Source organism: Stegodyphus dumicola, chromosome 3 (genome assembly GCF_044657685.1).
Source record: "Stegodyphus dumicola isolate Sdum_Otavi_A_Nest chromosome 3, ASM4465768v1".
NCBI classification, from domain to species: Eukaryota; Metazoa; Arthropoda; class Arachnida; order Araneae; family Eresidae; genus Stegodyphus; species Stegodyphus dumicola.
Window position 1 is genome coordinate 95008661 of NC_140770.1, and position 18806 is coordinate 95027466.

The 18806-nt window shown below is 30.4% G+C and overlaps 1 protein-coding gene across 2 annotated transcripts in view; it reads right to left on the reverse strand.

Annotated features, from left to right (window-relative positions):
* Nucleotides 1–18806, reverse strand: part of LOC146998045 (uncharacterized) — a 43966-nt gene that overhangs the window by 1405 nt on the left and 23755 nt on the right. The window contains exons 4-8 of one of the 2 annotated variants that reach the window (XM_085813097.1): nucleotides 14964–15095; nucleotides 12613–12751; nucleotides 8912–9148; nucleotides 1320–1404; nucleotides 1146–1236 (exon numbers count right to left, since the gene is read on the reverse strand). In XM_085813097.1, the coding sequence (XP_085669223.1) occupies nucleotides 1146–1236; nucleotides 1320–1404; nucleotides 8912–9148; nucleotides 12613–12751; nucleotides 14964–15095 (684 nt within the window). Of the gene's footprint in view, nucleotides 1–1145; nucleotides 1237–1319; nucleotides 1408–8911; nucleotides 9149–12612; nucleotides 12752–14963; nucleotides 15096–18806 lie in introns of both variants that reach the window. The other variant, XM_085813096.1, reaches the window with a different exon arrangement.

The window sequence follows — 18806 nt, forward strand, 5'->3', positions numbered from 1 at the left end:
ACAAATGGGAAGATGAGTAATTGCATGAGGAAACCTATATTAAAATTGTTTAAGCAACTATCAAACTGTAAAATTGTTTTCTTTTACCTTTGTTAATCTGATATACTTTTAGTAAAAATTGTTTTGTTTCAGTTCATTCATCTTGTTAAAAGTCTGATTAACATTTTTATGCAGAGCCTCATTAGAATGTTATTTGTTAGTTAAGATGAAACATGTCAGGAGTAAGTAATTTTCTACTCATCTTTAGGTTTTGAATGTTAATTACCCCTGCTAAAAGTTTTTTGCACTTTTAGCAGGGGGAAAGAAAAAGATCCAAAAATATGAAATGATAAGAGGTAAAAATATTCCTCATCCTTACAAATCATTATGTGAATATGCACTTACAACTTTTAAAGCCCAAAAGCCACATGTCTGATGATGAATTTTTCCATCAAATTTACTAGTTCATCTGGTATTAAAAAAAGCAACTGCTTGCAAACCTATGTTTTCAACTCTTTATATAAATAGTATAGCATCATAATTCATCAGCAAACAGAGCTGCAGATATATCCTGGCTGTTCTTCATTATTTTAGCAATAGTTAAATATTAATACCAGCAATATATGCCACTATAAAAGAGATAATTGCTGAAGAAAACAATAAAGGATTCAAAATATTTCAAGATAGGATACTTACATAATATTTAAAAAAATTATGATGAATTATATCTAACAGATAGGTACACGTAGAGGTTAGGCCAACACCTCTGTACTACCACAAGTAGTTAAAAGGTATTGCTGAACCTACCTAACTCTTAAGCTTGTCTATCAGTTTTGAAGGAAAACATCCTGGGGGCAGTCCAAGGGCCTCACACCCATCTTCTCCTACCACCTATCTCTTGAGAGGACTTTTGGTACATATTCTGAGTGCCCCCTTAACAAATGGACACTATACAATTACAACTATACATGCCTTCTCTGGACTTCTGACATGTATTTTGAATGATCCCTTGCCGCACAGACACTATACATTTGCAACAATCCATGCCTTCTCTGAAATTCAAACTTGGGCCCATTGGTATGGCAGTCAGCATTACTAACCACTAGGCTTATCTAATAAATAACAAACGGGTGGCTTATCTAATAAATAACTGAATTTGTAAGTACCTCCCAACCAGAACTGCTAGGTGGAACTGGAATGACCCACTGCTGTGGAATAGGTTCTCCCATTTCTGCCAAGTGCACATCCCAGTGATGCCTGGAAGAATATAAATAACAATTACTAATGAATTTTATGCAATAAAAAATTTAAATTACTTTTAGACAATTAATTACTCTCACCTTATTTGTACCAAACTTTCAATGCTACTATTTGCAGAATTTTGGTGCTGATAAAACAAATACAACAGATCTTCTGGTGAAGGTTCTTCTGGAGGAATACAAAAATATAACATATACAATTTTAAATAATTTAACATAAAAACTTTACTTGCTGTTTTCACAAAGCACATAAAAGATTGCACAACTTAAATTTGAGATAATCATAAAGTCTGCAAACTGAATTTGTGTGACTGTTAAAGAAAAAAGAAAAAATAATGTCTCTCTCCTTTTTCTTTAACAAAATATGCATCAAGAAAATAAATTACTTCCTCCTGCTTCAATTTTTTTTTGGGGGGGGGGCTTATTATGTCAATTCAAAAATGAGAAAAAAATTACAGCTTATATAACTAGTTACTTATTTTTGGCAATTTACTACATTATTCCCCATGCTAAGGATGTGTATAATATGGTTTTAACAAACTCTTAAATTGTATTGCCACATTAAAACAATTAATAATAAGCAAGATTAATCAGCATGTCCTGTTCCAGATATAAAGTCTTAGGGCATATTTACCTTAAATTTTAAAATTTATGATGATCTTGAACAAAATATTATTTTGTCTTATCATTAATTATGTATCCTCTTTGAAGTTAACAGTTTATCTCACAATATGCCATAGTTGTTGCTAAAAAAATTAATTTCACTGTCAGTTTAATACTACTAAATTATTTAAATATTTATTTTATGGAACAAATAGGTTCATTAAATAATTTTCCCTTTCTTTTCATGAAATGTGAACAACATTTATATTAAATACCAAATTTGATTTCAAATGCATTGTTTAAATTGTGGGAAAAAAGTTAAAATTTATGCAATACCCATCAATAAATCAACAAATTTCATAAAAAAAAAAACCTTTCTAATACACTACTTTTATAATTTAAATTTAATTTTGAATGTATTCTCTAGCTTTCTTCACAAAATCATGAATTTGATGTTTTCTTAAGTTCGTACCATCTAAACAAAATTTAATACGATATATAAAATAGTTCACATGTCTGAGCTGAAGAAACTTTTTCGCATCTTTTATGCAAAAACTTAAATGCAATTTTAACTTTCCTAATCTTTTTTGGGAAAAAATATTTATTTGAATAAATCACTTGATTTTGTTTTTAAACTTTTGTAATATTCAAGTTTTTTAACTTAAAAATATTCTTTTCATTGCACAGCCTATTTTCAATGAAAAGAGGATTTGCAAGCATAAAAATAATAAAAGCATTTATTTTACTAAGTTATACTGCTGGCAAAAATGCAATTTAACTGGTCTGCCTTTTTTGTTATTAATATACATATATATCATATTAAACAGAATAAAAAGAAAGCCTACCTGTGAATGCTGTAATTATTTTAGTTTGATAAATCAAATTTACAGTGAAACAATAGTCATCTAAGTTTCTATAGATGTTTTATGTGAGCTTCTCATGTGAAATGACAAAATATCTATGATGTATTCCAGTTCCTGCCACATTTGTGATATAATATCCTTTGTTAATGATTTAAGCACTTGAGCTGTTATAAGTATTGGGGAAATGGAGGCACAAACACTTTGTAACAAAACCCCAGAGGAAAAATTCACAAGGGGTTAGATCTAAAGATCTCTGTGGCCCAACAAAGCATTGGCATATTGTTTGACTCAGCACAGCCAAACCAGCGATGAGGTAGACTATTTATTGTTCATGTACTTTGTACATTTTTATGCCAGTGTGGCAGAGCACCGTCTTGCTGCAAAATGAAGTCGGGAACTACTTTCTCCAACTAAGATTTCTGCATGAAGAAAAAAGGACCAAAAAACACAATTGCTGGACACAACACAGAAAATGTTCACCTTTGGAGAATCACGCTCATGTTCCATTACACCACGTGGATTTTCTGTGCCCCAGAACCATGACAATTAACTTTGCCAGAAACATGAAATGTAGCTTCATTTTTACACAAAAGTTTGTTCACAAAACCATTTATCTCCAGTTTATCTTGCAAATTCTCACCAAAAGCTTTAGAAAGTGGTTTGTCCAAAGGTTTGTAATGCCTGCACCATCTGAGAGGTTGTATGGCCAAAATTGTTGATGTTTTCCGTAACACACGCCACACCATTACATGAGGCACATTAAGTTCAGTACTTCCATTATTGATTTTATAAGACTTCGTAAAAATATTTCACGAATTCTTTCAACCTTTTCAGTTTTGCCTGCTGTTCTTTATGGGATGGTTTAATTATACAAACAATCTTTGTCCTGAAACTGCTTCATCCACAGTTTGATGCTGTGTGGTTTGATGCTTTACCAAATTTCAAGTGAAAATACCTTTGAATGATGACAAGCAATGATGTTTTGGTATATTCCACAACAAAGTATGCATTCTTCTGCATGGATGGCACAATTCTGATTAACAATCCCTCTAGCGGTGATTTCATAACCAAAAGATTTTTCGCTGTTTCCAGATAAAACTTGTATAACTGTAGTTTCAGAAGTAATTTTTTTGGCTTAAATCAATTACAGAATTTGTACTATGCTATTTTTTTGTTCCATTTAATATAAAATACCCTGTATATATAAAGGTTACACTTAATTTATTAACAGAATCTACTTCAAGCTTCACTGTAACATATACATTTTTCTGATCTGTGGTAATTAACTGCCCAATGATGCAAATTTGAACTGACTTTTTAAACACACTGGAAAGCAGTTTAAAATCATGTCAAAGGCCAAATAATGACAAAATGGCATTATCTCGTGTGATAATTAAAACTCAAAGAGAATAAATGATAAAGCATTAAATTTTGCTCCAGTCACTTAGTGAGCATATAATCAGTAGAAGGGAGGAAAAAAAATGGCAGACATGACATTTTGCATACAGTTTTCACTGAAAGAAGATTTGTTAATTAATTATTGAATAGCATATTTTTGTCACTTCTCTCTTAGGGTTCACAGTACATAATTCAGTAGCACAAAAATAAGTTGTTTTACCATCAGATATCAACAACAATTATTTTCTCATTTCAACTTTGTATTGACAACAAATATTGTCTAAATGAGTATTTATTACAAAAAGAAAAATGCTTTTCTTCTCTGAGGATGTTTCAGTAATTTATGAACATCTTTATTTCTCAAATACATACATAACAAATATCTGACAGAAATTATTTTATTCAGTTAAATTATCTAAATGTTATTGATTTATTCTACTTCAATGTGATTTTCAAACTTAAAAAAAAAAAAAAAAAAAAAAAAAAAAAAAAAAAAAAAATCTGATTTTTGTATAGTGATCATGTTAACAGCATGAGTCAATTAGACCTATTCAGGTAAAATGTCACTCTGTTTTTTTGGGGGGTATTTAATATATTTTAAGCTCCTTAAAGTGTTTAAAATAATTATACACATTCCTCTGAGGCATACACATGATGGTTTAGTTTGGTTTATGTGATTATGCCAAAGCGTTGAGGCCTAAGGGAAGGGATGCCTTAGACTTTTTAGGGAAAACTGGCTTGTATACATGTTACACAAGGGGAAAAACATGAAAATGTCCATGCAGCCAGCCCATTCATGGAATTTGAACCCCGGACTGAACTACCGGTGTTCAGCGAATTTACTACTCAGCTGCTGGTAGACCTGAGAAATATATGAAGCATTATAGGGGGTCTATTAAGATCTGAGTTAAATAACAGACATAGAATTGTAGAAATGATTCAGTTCATTAATATAGATTAAAATACATAACTAAATCACCATATTTGTTTTGTGCAATATAAAGAGAATTAGAGCTATTAACTTTAGCATGGTACATTCAGATCAAACATAAATCAGCTGTTTATATTTCATGAATATTTAGAAATGATCTACAGATGTTACGAAATTTAAAACATCATGAAAATCCCACATTATGGATATTATTTGTTTCTGCAAATATTCCAGATGCTACTAACAAAATTTAAATTATAAAAAGTTTAATAATATATTTGTTTATTTTAAATTTAGCATTAAATAAAAAATCTATTTCCTGTATTTGACAATATTATTCACCAAGAGTTTTCAAAAAATTAACTATTAAAAAAAAATTCTAAACATAAGTTGATTTTTCTCACATAAAAGTGTTCAAAACTGCTACAATTGGCATATGCTGAACTAGTTTATTTAAACAGTGTAACAATAAGATTTTGAACTAGACAAGTAAAGTATAATTACAACACAGAATCAAGCGAAAGCGCAATGGATTTTGTGAATATTTCCAACAGGTAACGATATAAAGCTGTGGCCCATCTGTGAAAAATCAATGGATCATGACTGCTTTGAAAAATCACCTTCTTAATTCTGTCATTTGAGACATCTATGCCAAACTTCCCATATTGTGGTATAACTTATAAACGCAACCCACCTCTATATACTGATCACCTGGAGAATTAGCAATAATCACTTGTTAATTGTACAGTGATTGTTAATATCTATTGTTGTTGCTATATTCTTTAAGATTTAAAATTTTGTAATTTGTTTTGTCATGGAGAAAAAGTGGGGATCTATGAGGTAAACTGTTCTGCAAGTTCTATTTTACTGCTACATCACCTACTACTTTATAACGAATTCATGAGAATAACAACAATTAATTCACATAAGAACAACAACAAACTATTTCATAAATTTACTAATATTCTTTTTCCAAATGGCAGACCCAAACCGTCCACAGACGCTGGCCGCTAAGGCCAGAAGCAGCAGTCACTTTATTATGGAGGCAGCTAATAGGTGGGCCACCTTTGCCTCCTATGAGGGGACAGACAAATACAATCATGCCTTCTCTAGAATTCAAATCCAGGCCCTTTGGTATTGTAGTCGGCTTTTCTAAACACTATACCACCTGGGTGGCAATTTACTAATATTACTATATCAATAAACTTATATATCACAGTTCTATTTCTGAAGTGGTTTTTAAAGGAACCACGGATGGCTATCTCTGAAAACTTTAATTGTATAGTAGAACATAACACCGCGTTTTATTACTTAGGAATGTATTGTTAGTTCCGGAAATGAAACCACCAATGATGATGAAAGTGTAAATGAATATAAAAGTCATACAAATTTTTGAAATTGTTAGTTAGTTTGGTTACACAAGTATCATGAAGAGGAAAATATGAGTAATAAACATGTCTGTTTCTTAAGAATATTTAAGCCATTTTATAACCAACTTGTAACTAATATTTCTACTTAAAATGAATCAGTATGCAAATTAAAACATGTATTAATTTAAGCATAACTAGCATTCATGCATCTTTAATCTAATATCAATGCAATTGAATTTTTAAATACATTCACTTCGAAAAGTTAAGCATGAAGATGTAAAAATGCAAAAAAATCAACAAATATTGCTTTGATTGACACAAAATTCGGCAGGAAAGTAGCATATATATTTACGCATAAAACAAAATCAATAATTATATAGAGAAATGAAAACAATATTAAATTTTTTTAAGTAATCAGATAATGACATACTGGAGATTTAAACAGAATTATGTATAAAGTGAAAATAAACATCATAAAATAAAAAAAAAAAAAAAAAAAAAAAAAAAAAAAGGACATTAAGAGGGTATGTGATTCCCCCTCACCTGTATACAAAGTTTATACATTGTGACCATGCTTTCAATTAGGTGGCCAACCACCACAAAATTAAGCAATCGCCATTCTTCTTGCAGAGCAGTTTCCAGCTCAATAAGGGTGGCTGGAGGTGGGAAACGTGAAGATACAACACAGCCAAGATCATCCCAAAGATTTTCAATGGGATTAAGGTCAGGCAAATATGCTGGCCACGCCATATGCCCAATCCCTTCACTCTCCAGGTAGTCATCGACGATGTCAGCTCCATGGTGACATGCGTTATCTTCCAATAAGACAAAAGTAGGGCCAACTGCTGCAGCGTACAATCTCATAATGGGCTCTAGGACTTCATCTCGATACTGGACAGCCGTCAAAAAACCCCGTTTAAAGATGTGCAGGTCGGTGCGGTATCCTAATGAAATCCCTGCCCACACCATAATGCTTCCGCCTCGGAATGCGTGATGTTCGATGATGTTTTGGGACTGACTGCATGTTCATTATTCACGCCATATCCTTATACGCTTATCATCTGGCTCATCAGTAAACATGACATTGCCTCAGTCAGACACATTCCAATTGACATGTTCCCAGCACCACTGTAATTGTGCACCTCTTGATTGAACGGATAGAGGAACACAAACTCGAGGTACCTGGGCGTACAGTCCAATCATTTGTAATCTTCGGCATACAGTAGCTGCAGATATCGCCTTACCAATGGACGCTGTAACCATAGATGTCACACGTGTGGAGGTCGCTCTGCGATTCCGCTTGGCTACAATAGCAATATATCGATCTTCCGTGGCGGTTGTAACCCTTGGGCGACCAGCTACGGGTCTTCGGACAACTGTCTGTGTGGTTTGGAATTGTTAAATGAAATTACAGAATGATGAATGCCAAAGAAAACAGCAACATATGTAATCGACTGTCCTGCTACAATACGCCCCACAGCACGCCAGCGCTCAGAATCTCCCATTCATCTTCTGGAAGTCATAGAAACACATATGTCTTGAAAACAAATTGTACGAAAGTTTAAACACCTTCTATCAGCACTTACAATCAATTTCTGTAACCTTTCACAAAGCTGGCTTCTTATAATACTGCCTTTTTTGCATATTTCATGACATGAAAGCGCGATTGGCTGTTACCTAACATATTTGCATACTTCCATCTACCTCTGCAGCGAATTGCATCCTCTTCAATTCTGATTGGCTTCCGGAAATTAGCATTTTCCTCTCCATGTTTAACTTTTGGAAGTGAGTATATTAATATTACAAAAATTATATTAATTATTATTAATATGCATGATATTTTTAAAAAAATCAGTTTGAAGTATTATGCAGAAAAATATTAAAAAAATTCTTATGTAAATATATTTCTTGATGTTTAATAAAATTTTTTATTATGTGACATCAATTTCCTTATTTAATCACTTCTCAATGTATATAATGTTTATCAAAAATTCAATTCAAAGCAGTTTTGGTTCTGTTAAAAGTACACGAAGAACATCTTTCAGAAAAATTAGCACATGAATGTTGCTTGAATATAGTGCCATTTAAGAATGAGAGAAACACAAATAATGATCCCAAACAGCACTGTGTTAGAATATTGCAGGAAAAGTGAAGCCTGCTGATTTTAGATGTGGAGGAGGGCAAATGGTAGCCTCACAAACCTTTAAATGTTTATTACTTTTTACTTTTTTTAATAGTGAGAGTGAGAAAGTAAACAGTATATGTAAATAAGCATGGACTATAAAGATCCTTAAGATGAATTATTAAGTTATAATAATAAATGTCTTCATTAGAGTAGCAAATCTTTCATTACAAATGGAAAATAAAATAGCTGCATAAAATAATAGCGCTCATTCACATGCCATGAAATAACATAAAAAACTGTGATGGCATTTTTAGTAATTTAGCCCAAAATAATGACCCATAAATCAATAAATATAATGCATTAATAAATAAAGCAAAACAAACCTGTATCTCCAAACAAGCATTCATATATATGTCTTTGTTTTTTCTGTTGTAATGTTTTGATTTTTTTTATTCTCCAAAGGGCTTCTTCTTCTAACTGGCCTTCCTGCTCAGTTTCAAGCATTACTTTCAGTGCTCTTTCTTCAGCTTCATAATCACTCAGTTGCTTTAACACTGTCTCTTTCAAAACTGACAGTTTATTTTCAAAATTTTCATCATGTTCAGGTAAAACGAAGAGACCTAAAATATGTACACAGCAATTTAAGTACAGCAATTTAAGTGTGAAAGAATTTATATATAAAGAATTATAATGCATTATTGAAATAACTTTTATAAATCTATCCTTCAAGAATAAACAATGTCACATGCATGACTAAATCTGGGAAGAAATAATATATATATTTTAATATATAAATATTTAAAAAGGGGAAATATATTAAAGCAAGAATATGCCTGTGTACAATTGCCCCCTTTTAAGCAATGCATATACACTCTGCCTTTCTCGGTTACAAGATGATGATTTTATAAGAAAATAAGAACAATCTAATTTTAAATTATCCATTATATTATATTTATGTACATTCTTTATCTCTTATAATCTAATAAATTTTAAGATCCATTTTATAAGAGATACAGAACTCAGAACAGAGCAAGTTCCAGTTCTACTGTTTTGTCAATACAGAAGAGGAAATTTAGCATTCTGCATACATAAAGCAATGGTTTTATTGATGTTAAGCATATGCATATGCATAGTCACTGATAAGTCCATATGATATAAAATATTCATTCCATTAGATTTCTTTCTCTGATTGGGATTTCCTTTTGAGACATAAATTTTGTAACGATATGATTAGTTTTATAAGTACATACTGCATGCAAGGTGTAAAGCTTTGTCAATGATATGATTAAAAAAAAAATAAAAAAAAAAAAAAGAGAGAGAGCACAAAGTTGTTGTCAACAGCAGTTCACTGAAATTTTGACCTTAAAATGTGTATAAAGTATCATCCATTTTGAGTGAACTTCAGTTATAAGGAAAGAATTTTACTTTGCCTTCAACTTTCTTATACTAACAATTAATTGTGTTAAAACTGTAACAATTAATTACATTAATGATTTAATATGTTGACAATTTTGAAAATACACTTGAGAAAACTGTGATAGTTATCAATTTCCATTAAAGGCAACAGAAGTTTTCAAATTTTAAAACATAATACATATTGTTTTGCTATTTTTTATTTAAATGAGATGAGACTAACTGAGACTAACTCTTGTGATAAATTTCTTCCACAATAAACAGGGGAAAAGGGAAAAAAAAAAAAAAAAAAAAAAAAAAAAAAAAAAAACATGTGAGAAGCACTTGAATCCCATTAAGGCTAATCAGAATGCAAAAAATTATTGCATTGTGTTATAGAATTGATAATTAAAAAAAAAAGTGTTTTTTAAGATTTACAATATTCTTAACACATTATAAAGTAAGTCATCCTACCTACACTTTCACATGTATGTTAACTAAGGCCAGATGTGGTGGTCTCTTTATTATGGAGGCATCTAATAGGTGGGCCCCCATTGCCTCCTATGAAGGGACGGACAGTTACAACCATGCCTTCTCTGGGATTCGAACCCAGGCCCTTCGGTATTGCAGTCAGGCTTCCCTAAACACTATACCATCTGGGAGGCTATCTCCCTCAACTTGTAACTGCAACCCTAATTTTAATGATAATGTTTACCATAAACTTACCTTTTAGAATTTTATTTGAAGAACCACTTATATCTTTTTTTCAAATCAAAACATTCATCTTGCATACATAAGAAAATTACAAGACTGAAAGGTTGGTATTCTGTTATATACTAGTACAGATCACTTTTATTATGCTGAAAACCCGTTTTGGAACATATTTAATATATTTGTTTTTCAAAAACAAATAATCTAAAATTGCGCATATTAAATTACTTATAATGACAGAAGATGAAAGATTTTAAAACTTTCTCTTGAAGTTTTCCTCTTATGTCAGAATCTCATGCACTTTTTACTTATAATTCTTCAACAATCTTATTTTAATTCGATTATTCCTTAATAATGCTCATGCAAAAATTCATTCATTAGACTGATTATTGCTGAGAAAAGCAATGATTTGTTGTTTCCTTATACATTAATGTTACATAAATTTTATTTTATTGAAATTATACATAGTTTTACAATATATAATTCACCTATGGCTACAGAATTAAAAGGCGAAAAATAAGGTATGAACAAAAAATTAAGTAAATTATATGAAATCCTTTTTTGTGATTGTGAGATTGTACTGCAGCAAAATATATGATAATGATATAGTTTATGAAAACTGATAATGTTTGACCATAGATAACAGTAAGAATTAAATATTTGCAAAAGTTTTTTTATTTGTTAAAATATTTTATTATTCCCTTCCTACTTCCTATTGATCTTCAAAATATTGATTTTTTTTTATACTGAAATTAAGATTTAATTAACTATTTTCTTCTCTGTTCAATATGCTAAATCTGGACTAATGTGTTCATGTTTGAATTTTTTTAAGAGGTTTTGAAACTCCCAAATCTTCAAAAAATTGCGATTTTGGATTTTTGCATTTTCAAATTCTCTACACTTTTATCTTTCTAGAAATACCATTCTTTAATCTTTACAAAATTAGAACTGTAAAAAATCTAGTTTTAATTTGTCATCAACTGCTTTGATCAATGAAGATTTTTACATAAAAATGCGTTTTTCTCCAAACGTGATTTTTTTATACTTGATGTACCTTTTCTCAAAAACTATTACTCACAGGTATCTAAAATTTTTATGGCTTATTTATTAGGTTTTCTAATATTTACTGAAATGAGCTATTTGAGATAAACTTAGAAAAAAAATTTTTTTATTTTTTTTTTATTTTTGTGTGAGAAAAGTGCTAAATTTTACTATGCCTAACAAAATATTCTGTAAATTACTCTAAAATTCAAAATGTTTCAAAAGCTCATTTCAGTATAATCAGATAGGTATACTTTAATTACATAAAAAATTACAAGCGTGTACCTATAGCAGATTTTGAGAAAAAGTTTATCAAAAATGGCCAATTTAACATTGTCAGTATAGGGGTTGCTGATACCCCTTAACCTATCAAGAAGCACTAAATGTTGTTAAATTTCAGTTAATTTGAGTTACAAAAAGCTTGAAGTAAGAAATTCTAAGTAGGCATGTCTCTTCTACAATAACAGATTATTAACAGGTTTGTGAAAAGTTAAGATTGTGCACTTCTGCACAGTAAATTTCCAGCTAACACGTCTTATGTTTTAATTCTAGTACAATCCACAAAAATATTGAAAAATCTTTAGTTTAGGATTTCATATATGTTGCTACATTTTTTCCATGATAAGTTTATTTTAATTAGGATCAAGCACGACAGTTCACCACAGATCCTGTTACTTAAAGTTTGCAAGTAAGATGCAGTTTCAGCCACAAGTTACACATTCATGCTTTAATACACAAAGGGGGCAGGAATAAAATCAAAGATGAATAGGCTTAAAATATGCAATTAAATGAATTAGAGGCTGATGTTTCAATGCAAAATTTGTAATGCAAAAGACAAAAGTTTCCATAATTTCTTTTAAAAAAGCTATCTAACAAAACAATTTTGTTATGCATATTATATTTTACAAAACTAATTAATATAATAATCATAAGTAATCACCTTTCTGAAATGCATTAGCTTTTCTTGCATTTCTTAATTTCTCGAATACTTTCAATTTCTCGATGGTGCGCTTTGCTTCATGAATTTTTCTCCTTACTTCTGATAAAATATTATCAGCTTCCTTTTTCATTTCTGCTTCCTAAATTTAAACAAAATTATTTAAATTAATGGAAAATATAATTTACATACAATGCAGTTGATTTAAACTATTAGATTCTTTATTATCATGACCTCTTTTGTACAGCCATGGATTCATTATCACCTGGTATATATTATCTATCATTTAAAATATTTTATTTTCTTTAGTAATTTTAATATCATCCTACTTGATGGAAGGCTGCAAAAACAAAAAGTAAAATATGTAATTATGCAAATGTAGTTAATAAATGCTGTTTAAATACAGGAGAAAATTCAAAATGATATGCTGCTCAGAAAATTCAAAATGATATGCTGCTCAGAAAATTCAAAATGATATGCTGCTCAGAAAATTCAAAATGATATGCTGCTCAGAAGATTAAGGTGTAAGAAAAATTTATTGTAACTTTTCTTCAAACAGAAAAGACATGAAATTTTCTTGAGCATAACTGAATTCAGTAAAATTTCAATTTGGGATATTATGGTAAGCTTTTTTAATACTAGTAGGTACTCTGATGCTCACCAATGCATTGCAAACAAACAATCTATTAGAACCACTTGGTGATAGAAATCTGATTTTTTGATTTCCAATGGGTACTGTATGGCACACATTTAAGAAATTATCAAACAGAGTGCTATTTTCTGCAATTTGTCTGTACCTATATTTGAACTATGATAAACAGAAAACAAGTAGTGAGATGCTATACCAGATTACCTTTTATTCCTTCATTTTTCTAATTCATACACAAGTTCCTTATATATAGATGTCCGTCTTAACATCAAAGTTGAATTACAGGGGAAAACATTAAAAGAAAAAAAAAAAAAAAAAGAAAGAAGCCATTCTTATGTTCACCCATCCCTCCAAAAAGGAGACAGAAATAGAACATTAACAAGGAAAGAAATAAAATCTAATTTCTGTTAAAGAATTTAGAACAGCTTCTAGGATTGCAACAGCTGGTATTTTTGGCTCAAAAATTAGAGATTAATGGTACTTCTGACAATGTATCAGATGGTATTGGGTAACCAACAAATTTCACATTTTCTCAAGAGCAAAATTTATAAATATCAAATATATTACAGTTAATTATATTTCATAACATTTGTAACATCAAATGACACACTAAACATAGTAAATGCATATAATGTATCATTTATTACTTCATAATTAAAAAATATCATACACTTAATTTACACTCTAAAAAGTATTTGAAATGTTTACAAGATGCTCTGAACATATGCCATGTTATCTTGATTCCTAAGTAGTGGAAAAATGTAAATGTGATCTTATTATTTCAAAGCTAGTTGTCAAAATGTGAAGCTTACCAAACTGTCAGGCTGGTGATACTATGCAATCAACTTCTGCAGACTCTTCTTTATTTCAAAAGCTTTTCATAATAAATCGTAATATTTAAAATATTTTATTCCTAAGTAGTGGAAAAATGTAAATGTGATCTTATTATTTCAAAGCTAGTTGTCAAAACGTGAAGCTTACCAAACTGTCAGGCTGGTGATACTATGAAATCAACTTTTGCAAACTCTTCTTTATTTCAAAAGCTTTTCATAATAAATCGTAATATTTAAAATATTTTATTGATAATTTCCAACATTCATGTATCTTTTCATGTTGAAAACATGAAAAAGTAGTTTCAGATGTTAGTTCAAAGAAATTTTCAGTACAATAAGAATTAGCTGTTGATATGCTAGAGTGAAATTTTTTTAACGTTGGCAGGAAATTTTTTTTATCACATGCACTTCAAATGGTATTAATATACGTAAACAGTGACTTTTTTAAATGAAATCTAAATTGTAAATCTTCAGAAAAGACGGCAAACTGAGTGCCAAAAATACAGTACACTGCAGCTGATTGGATAATATGCCTTGAATCTCTTATTGAAAAATGTTGTTACATATACTTTTATAGAGAAAACACAAATGCAACATTAAATCGGACAACTTGTAAGAAGTCAAAAGGGTTGAATGTGGATTAATAGACATATTTGTTATTAACATTCACTAACATTTATGGATTAGTACTAAACATTTGATAAGGTGTCATAGATGAAGGTTAACTTTCAATTTTATTCAATCAAGTATTTATAATGTTTATAAAATTCTTTAATAGTTCATAATATGCATAGTTTCAAGAATTCATCTGATATACTTGTAAACTAGGGAAAACACAAATAAAACATTAAAATGTAGATATAAAGGCATACCCTTTTTAACTTCATATTTTTTTCTTTTATACTATCTAACCATTTATCAATTTCTTGATTCAGCAATTTTCTACTTTGTTCAGCTTTCATTTTTGCACACAAAGCTTCTGCCTTTTGTTTTTGCTTCAGTTCCTAAATAGAATGAGGGAATCAGATATTTACATTGCACAACAGATATAAATATTACTAGCCCAATGAATAAGTATGAACTGCAAAGACAACAGAAAATTCAATAAATATATATAAAATATCAAAATACTACAATCTGACAAACCAGAGAATAAAGCAGTCTAATTGAAACACTGTTCCTGTTATTTATGCTATAAAAATCTTCAGAAAATAATCAACAATAAAAATTTTAATAAATTTAAAAATGCATAACAGGAAGCCTTTTGAGAACTGTGCATGAAACTGAAATAAATCAAAAATGTTAAATACATTTATGGAAAATAAACAAACAAGCAAGGTATATGAACAACAAAATTTTATGAAAATAATCACATGATATAGAAAATAAAATTTATACGAAACTTTATTTTAAGATTCAAATAAATATTGCATAAAATTAGAAAAATTAATTTGATTTCCTCAAAAAGACTGAAATATATTTTACTTCCTGTTTCTGATTTTTAAAGCTAACTCAAATAATTCACTTTCAAATTTTGCTACAGATCTGATCAATAAATAGCACTTCACAAAACTATTTAATAATATTTGTTAAAACTACCAGGAACATTTTTATGTGAAACATATAGCAAGTTAAGCATCGAATTACAGAATTGTTTGAATTTGTGTTACTTGTTAAAGCATTGCAAACACTTTTTTTCATAAAAATAGAAAAAACTGCATTAATGAAACAACACCCAGTAGAACTAAAATTGAGTACTGTTCTGATTACATGCTCTAGGGTTATCTGAGATATCATAGAAATTTGATCCAAACTAGAAATTATATTATTAAACTGGTGGACAATTGCTAAGGACAGATAATACTAGCATCTATAGCAACTACAAAATGGAAAACAGGAAAATGTGAAAATTAGCAGGAGTTCTGGATACAGTAAGACATGTTGTGCATATGCAAATTTTGGATTACTGAAGTTGTTCATCACGTGCTGATAATAGATACAAAGGATCTGATTAATATTGACCGTTGCTGTTCAAAAGCAAAATTTAATGGGAAAGAATCAATTGAAAAACTTGCAATTTTTGGTATGTCTTCCCAATATAACTTAGATAATTTTACTGCGGTTGTATTATTGCAAGCTTGAAGAACAGCAAAAACTAACAGATATTGCTGGGAAATTTTACGTCAGCCACAGTGTTGTTTCAAAGCTTTGAAATCATTTCAAACAAATGGAATGTGTAACAAATACCATGGGGAAGGTCATGTTTACAGTTCTGCAGGTAGTGTAATATAAATATTTTTTACAAATTTTTTGCATTATAACCTATAAAATTTTCAAAATCATCTTAAAGTAGATGTATTTCTAGGCACACCTGCAAAAAATTAGAGTTTTTTTATTCAAAATTTTCTACGATATAGCTGAATTTACATATTGAAGCATTTTGAAATTTGGCATCTTGTTTTTTAGCGATAATAACGCCAAACATGGTTTACGCACTTTGTTAAAATTATTTGAAAGTATGAATGATGAGTTTTTCCCCCACTTGTCTGCAATGAAAAAAAGAAAAGGAAAATAGGCTGCTATAAATTAAGAAGTTCACCAAGAAAATTATTCTTGGCGAAAACTAAAAAAATATGTCAGAATAAATTTTTGAATTTCTCCGTAAATTTTGCACCAAATTTTCTAAAATTTTATTTGTAGGCATAATTTGAGTCGTAGAACTGAAATGTGGAAAAAAAAAAGGCATGTCATTTCAGAAAAAGTCCGATTTTGTGTCAAAATACCTATTTTAGAACAATGTTATATATAAATCTAATACATATCCTAAATCACACTACATGAAAAATGCAAGTTGAATTTCTTCAATTAACCCAGTAGGATGGCAGATATAGAAATAGAACTGTCCCCTTCCTTTTTTTTGTGCAGTGTACATAGTGCTACCAACAAAAAGAAATGGCACATCACAGCTACTAAGGTAGCAAATCAGTTACTTGCTGCTACTGGGAAGGATATCTCTTGAAAAACTGTACCCAGATGTTTGCATCAAGGAAGACTGGTCATCAGCATTGCAATTGGGGGGGGGGGAGATGACTGAGCTTGTGTCTATTTTCAGATGAAAGTAGGTTTAATCAGGAATGGGACTATTCGCTATGGTCATTTTGCCGTGGTCGTTTGGACACGGCCATTTCACAGTCAGACCCTTTCACAATCAAGACCTATTTTTCTTTACAAGACTGTATTGTATCTTGCCGTGTTATATTAAGTTGATTTAAATTAATAATTTAATTTAATAAACAATTTCCAATTTTTGTGTACAGTTTTATACAAATACACTGTTACACATGACATATTAATTTTAAGACAGTAAGGTGCTGATGTGGTTCCGAAGTAATTCTGTTTTCCATTCAGATTTCATAAAAATGTGAATTTCCTGCTTGTATGAGTGAATCCTCTGAACTAGCCGATTAAAATTTCAAGAAATTTTGACGAATCATGTAAATATTGTACTCACATAATATTAAAATCGATAATATAACTTCTTCATATTAGAAGTTTAACCCAAATTCTCTTTGATACTGATATAATTTCCAACTAACTATGTATAATTTCTTTATATCTCATACTTGTAAATAATTATACATATTAAAAGCAACTTTTATTAAGTATACAAACTACAAACAATAGAGCGGAATTATTAAATTAAATCAATTTAATACAAGTATAATATGGCAAGATACAATATAGTCACGTAAAGATAAATATGTCTTGATGGTGAAATTGGGACCTAAACCCAGTTCAATCTTTGACAGATTGTAGATGCCAGTTGATCTGGCCATAAGAGTGGTACTGCATATATAGTCTGCAAACATACAGGAAAAGGACCAATATCCTACATATGTCATGGTATGAGTTGGGATCATGATCAATGGCCGTATGTCACTTGTATGTGCTTCCAACCAGACTATGACTGGCCAATAATACATTAATGATGTTCTGTTGCCTCATGTTTGCATGTTCCATGGTGCTGTTGGTGATAAATTTCTTTTCATGGATGACAACACAACATGTCATCAAACAGTTGCTGTCCAGGAGTGTCTAGAGAGTGAGGATATTCAATGCTTCGTATGGCCAGCACATTTTCAGATCTGAATTCTATTGAAAATGTTTGGGAAGCTCTGGGGAGGAGTCTTGCTAGTCGACAGTGCCCTCCAATAAACAAGGACACGCTCCTCTGTGCACTGACAAGGAATGGGATAAATTACCCCACAGCTGTGGCATAATGCTGTGCAAAATATAACATGATGTGTGGAGTCTTGCATCACCCTCCATGGTGGCCATATCCCATACTGACATCTTAAGCCAGAATGCCCACAAACAGTAGTTGCATTTTGCTTTTTTTCACTTTTATGTATTCAGCACAAAATGACTATTTTGTGCCTCAACACTTTTCAAAGCCTTTTGCATTTCACAGCACAATAAATTATCTTTATTGTTACGTCCTAGTATTCTGGTATTACTTTATTTCACTTATCATCCAACCACACTTACTTTTTTATGTGCTTTACAGCCGTTTGTGATTCATCCTTAGCAATTGTCCACCAGTGTATATTGTGCAGTTTCATTGAAGATAATAAGCTGTATTACTATCAAGTGAGTCACAGCTTTGAGAAGAGCAATCTTGATATTTTAAAATCATGGTCATAGCTGCCTATTTT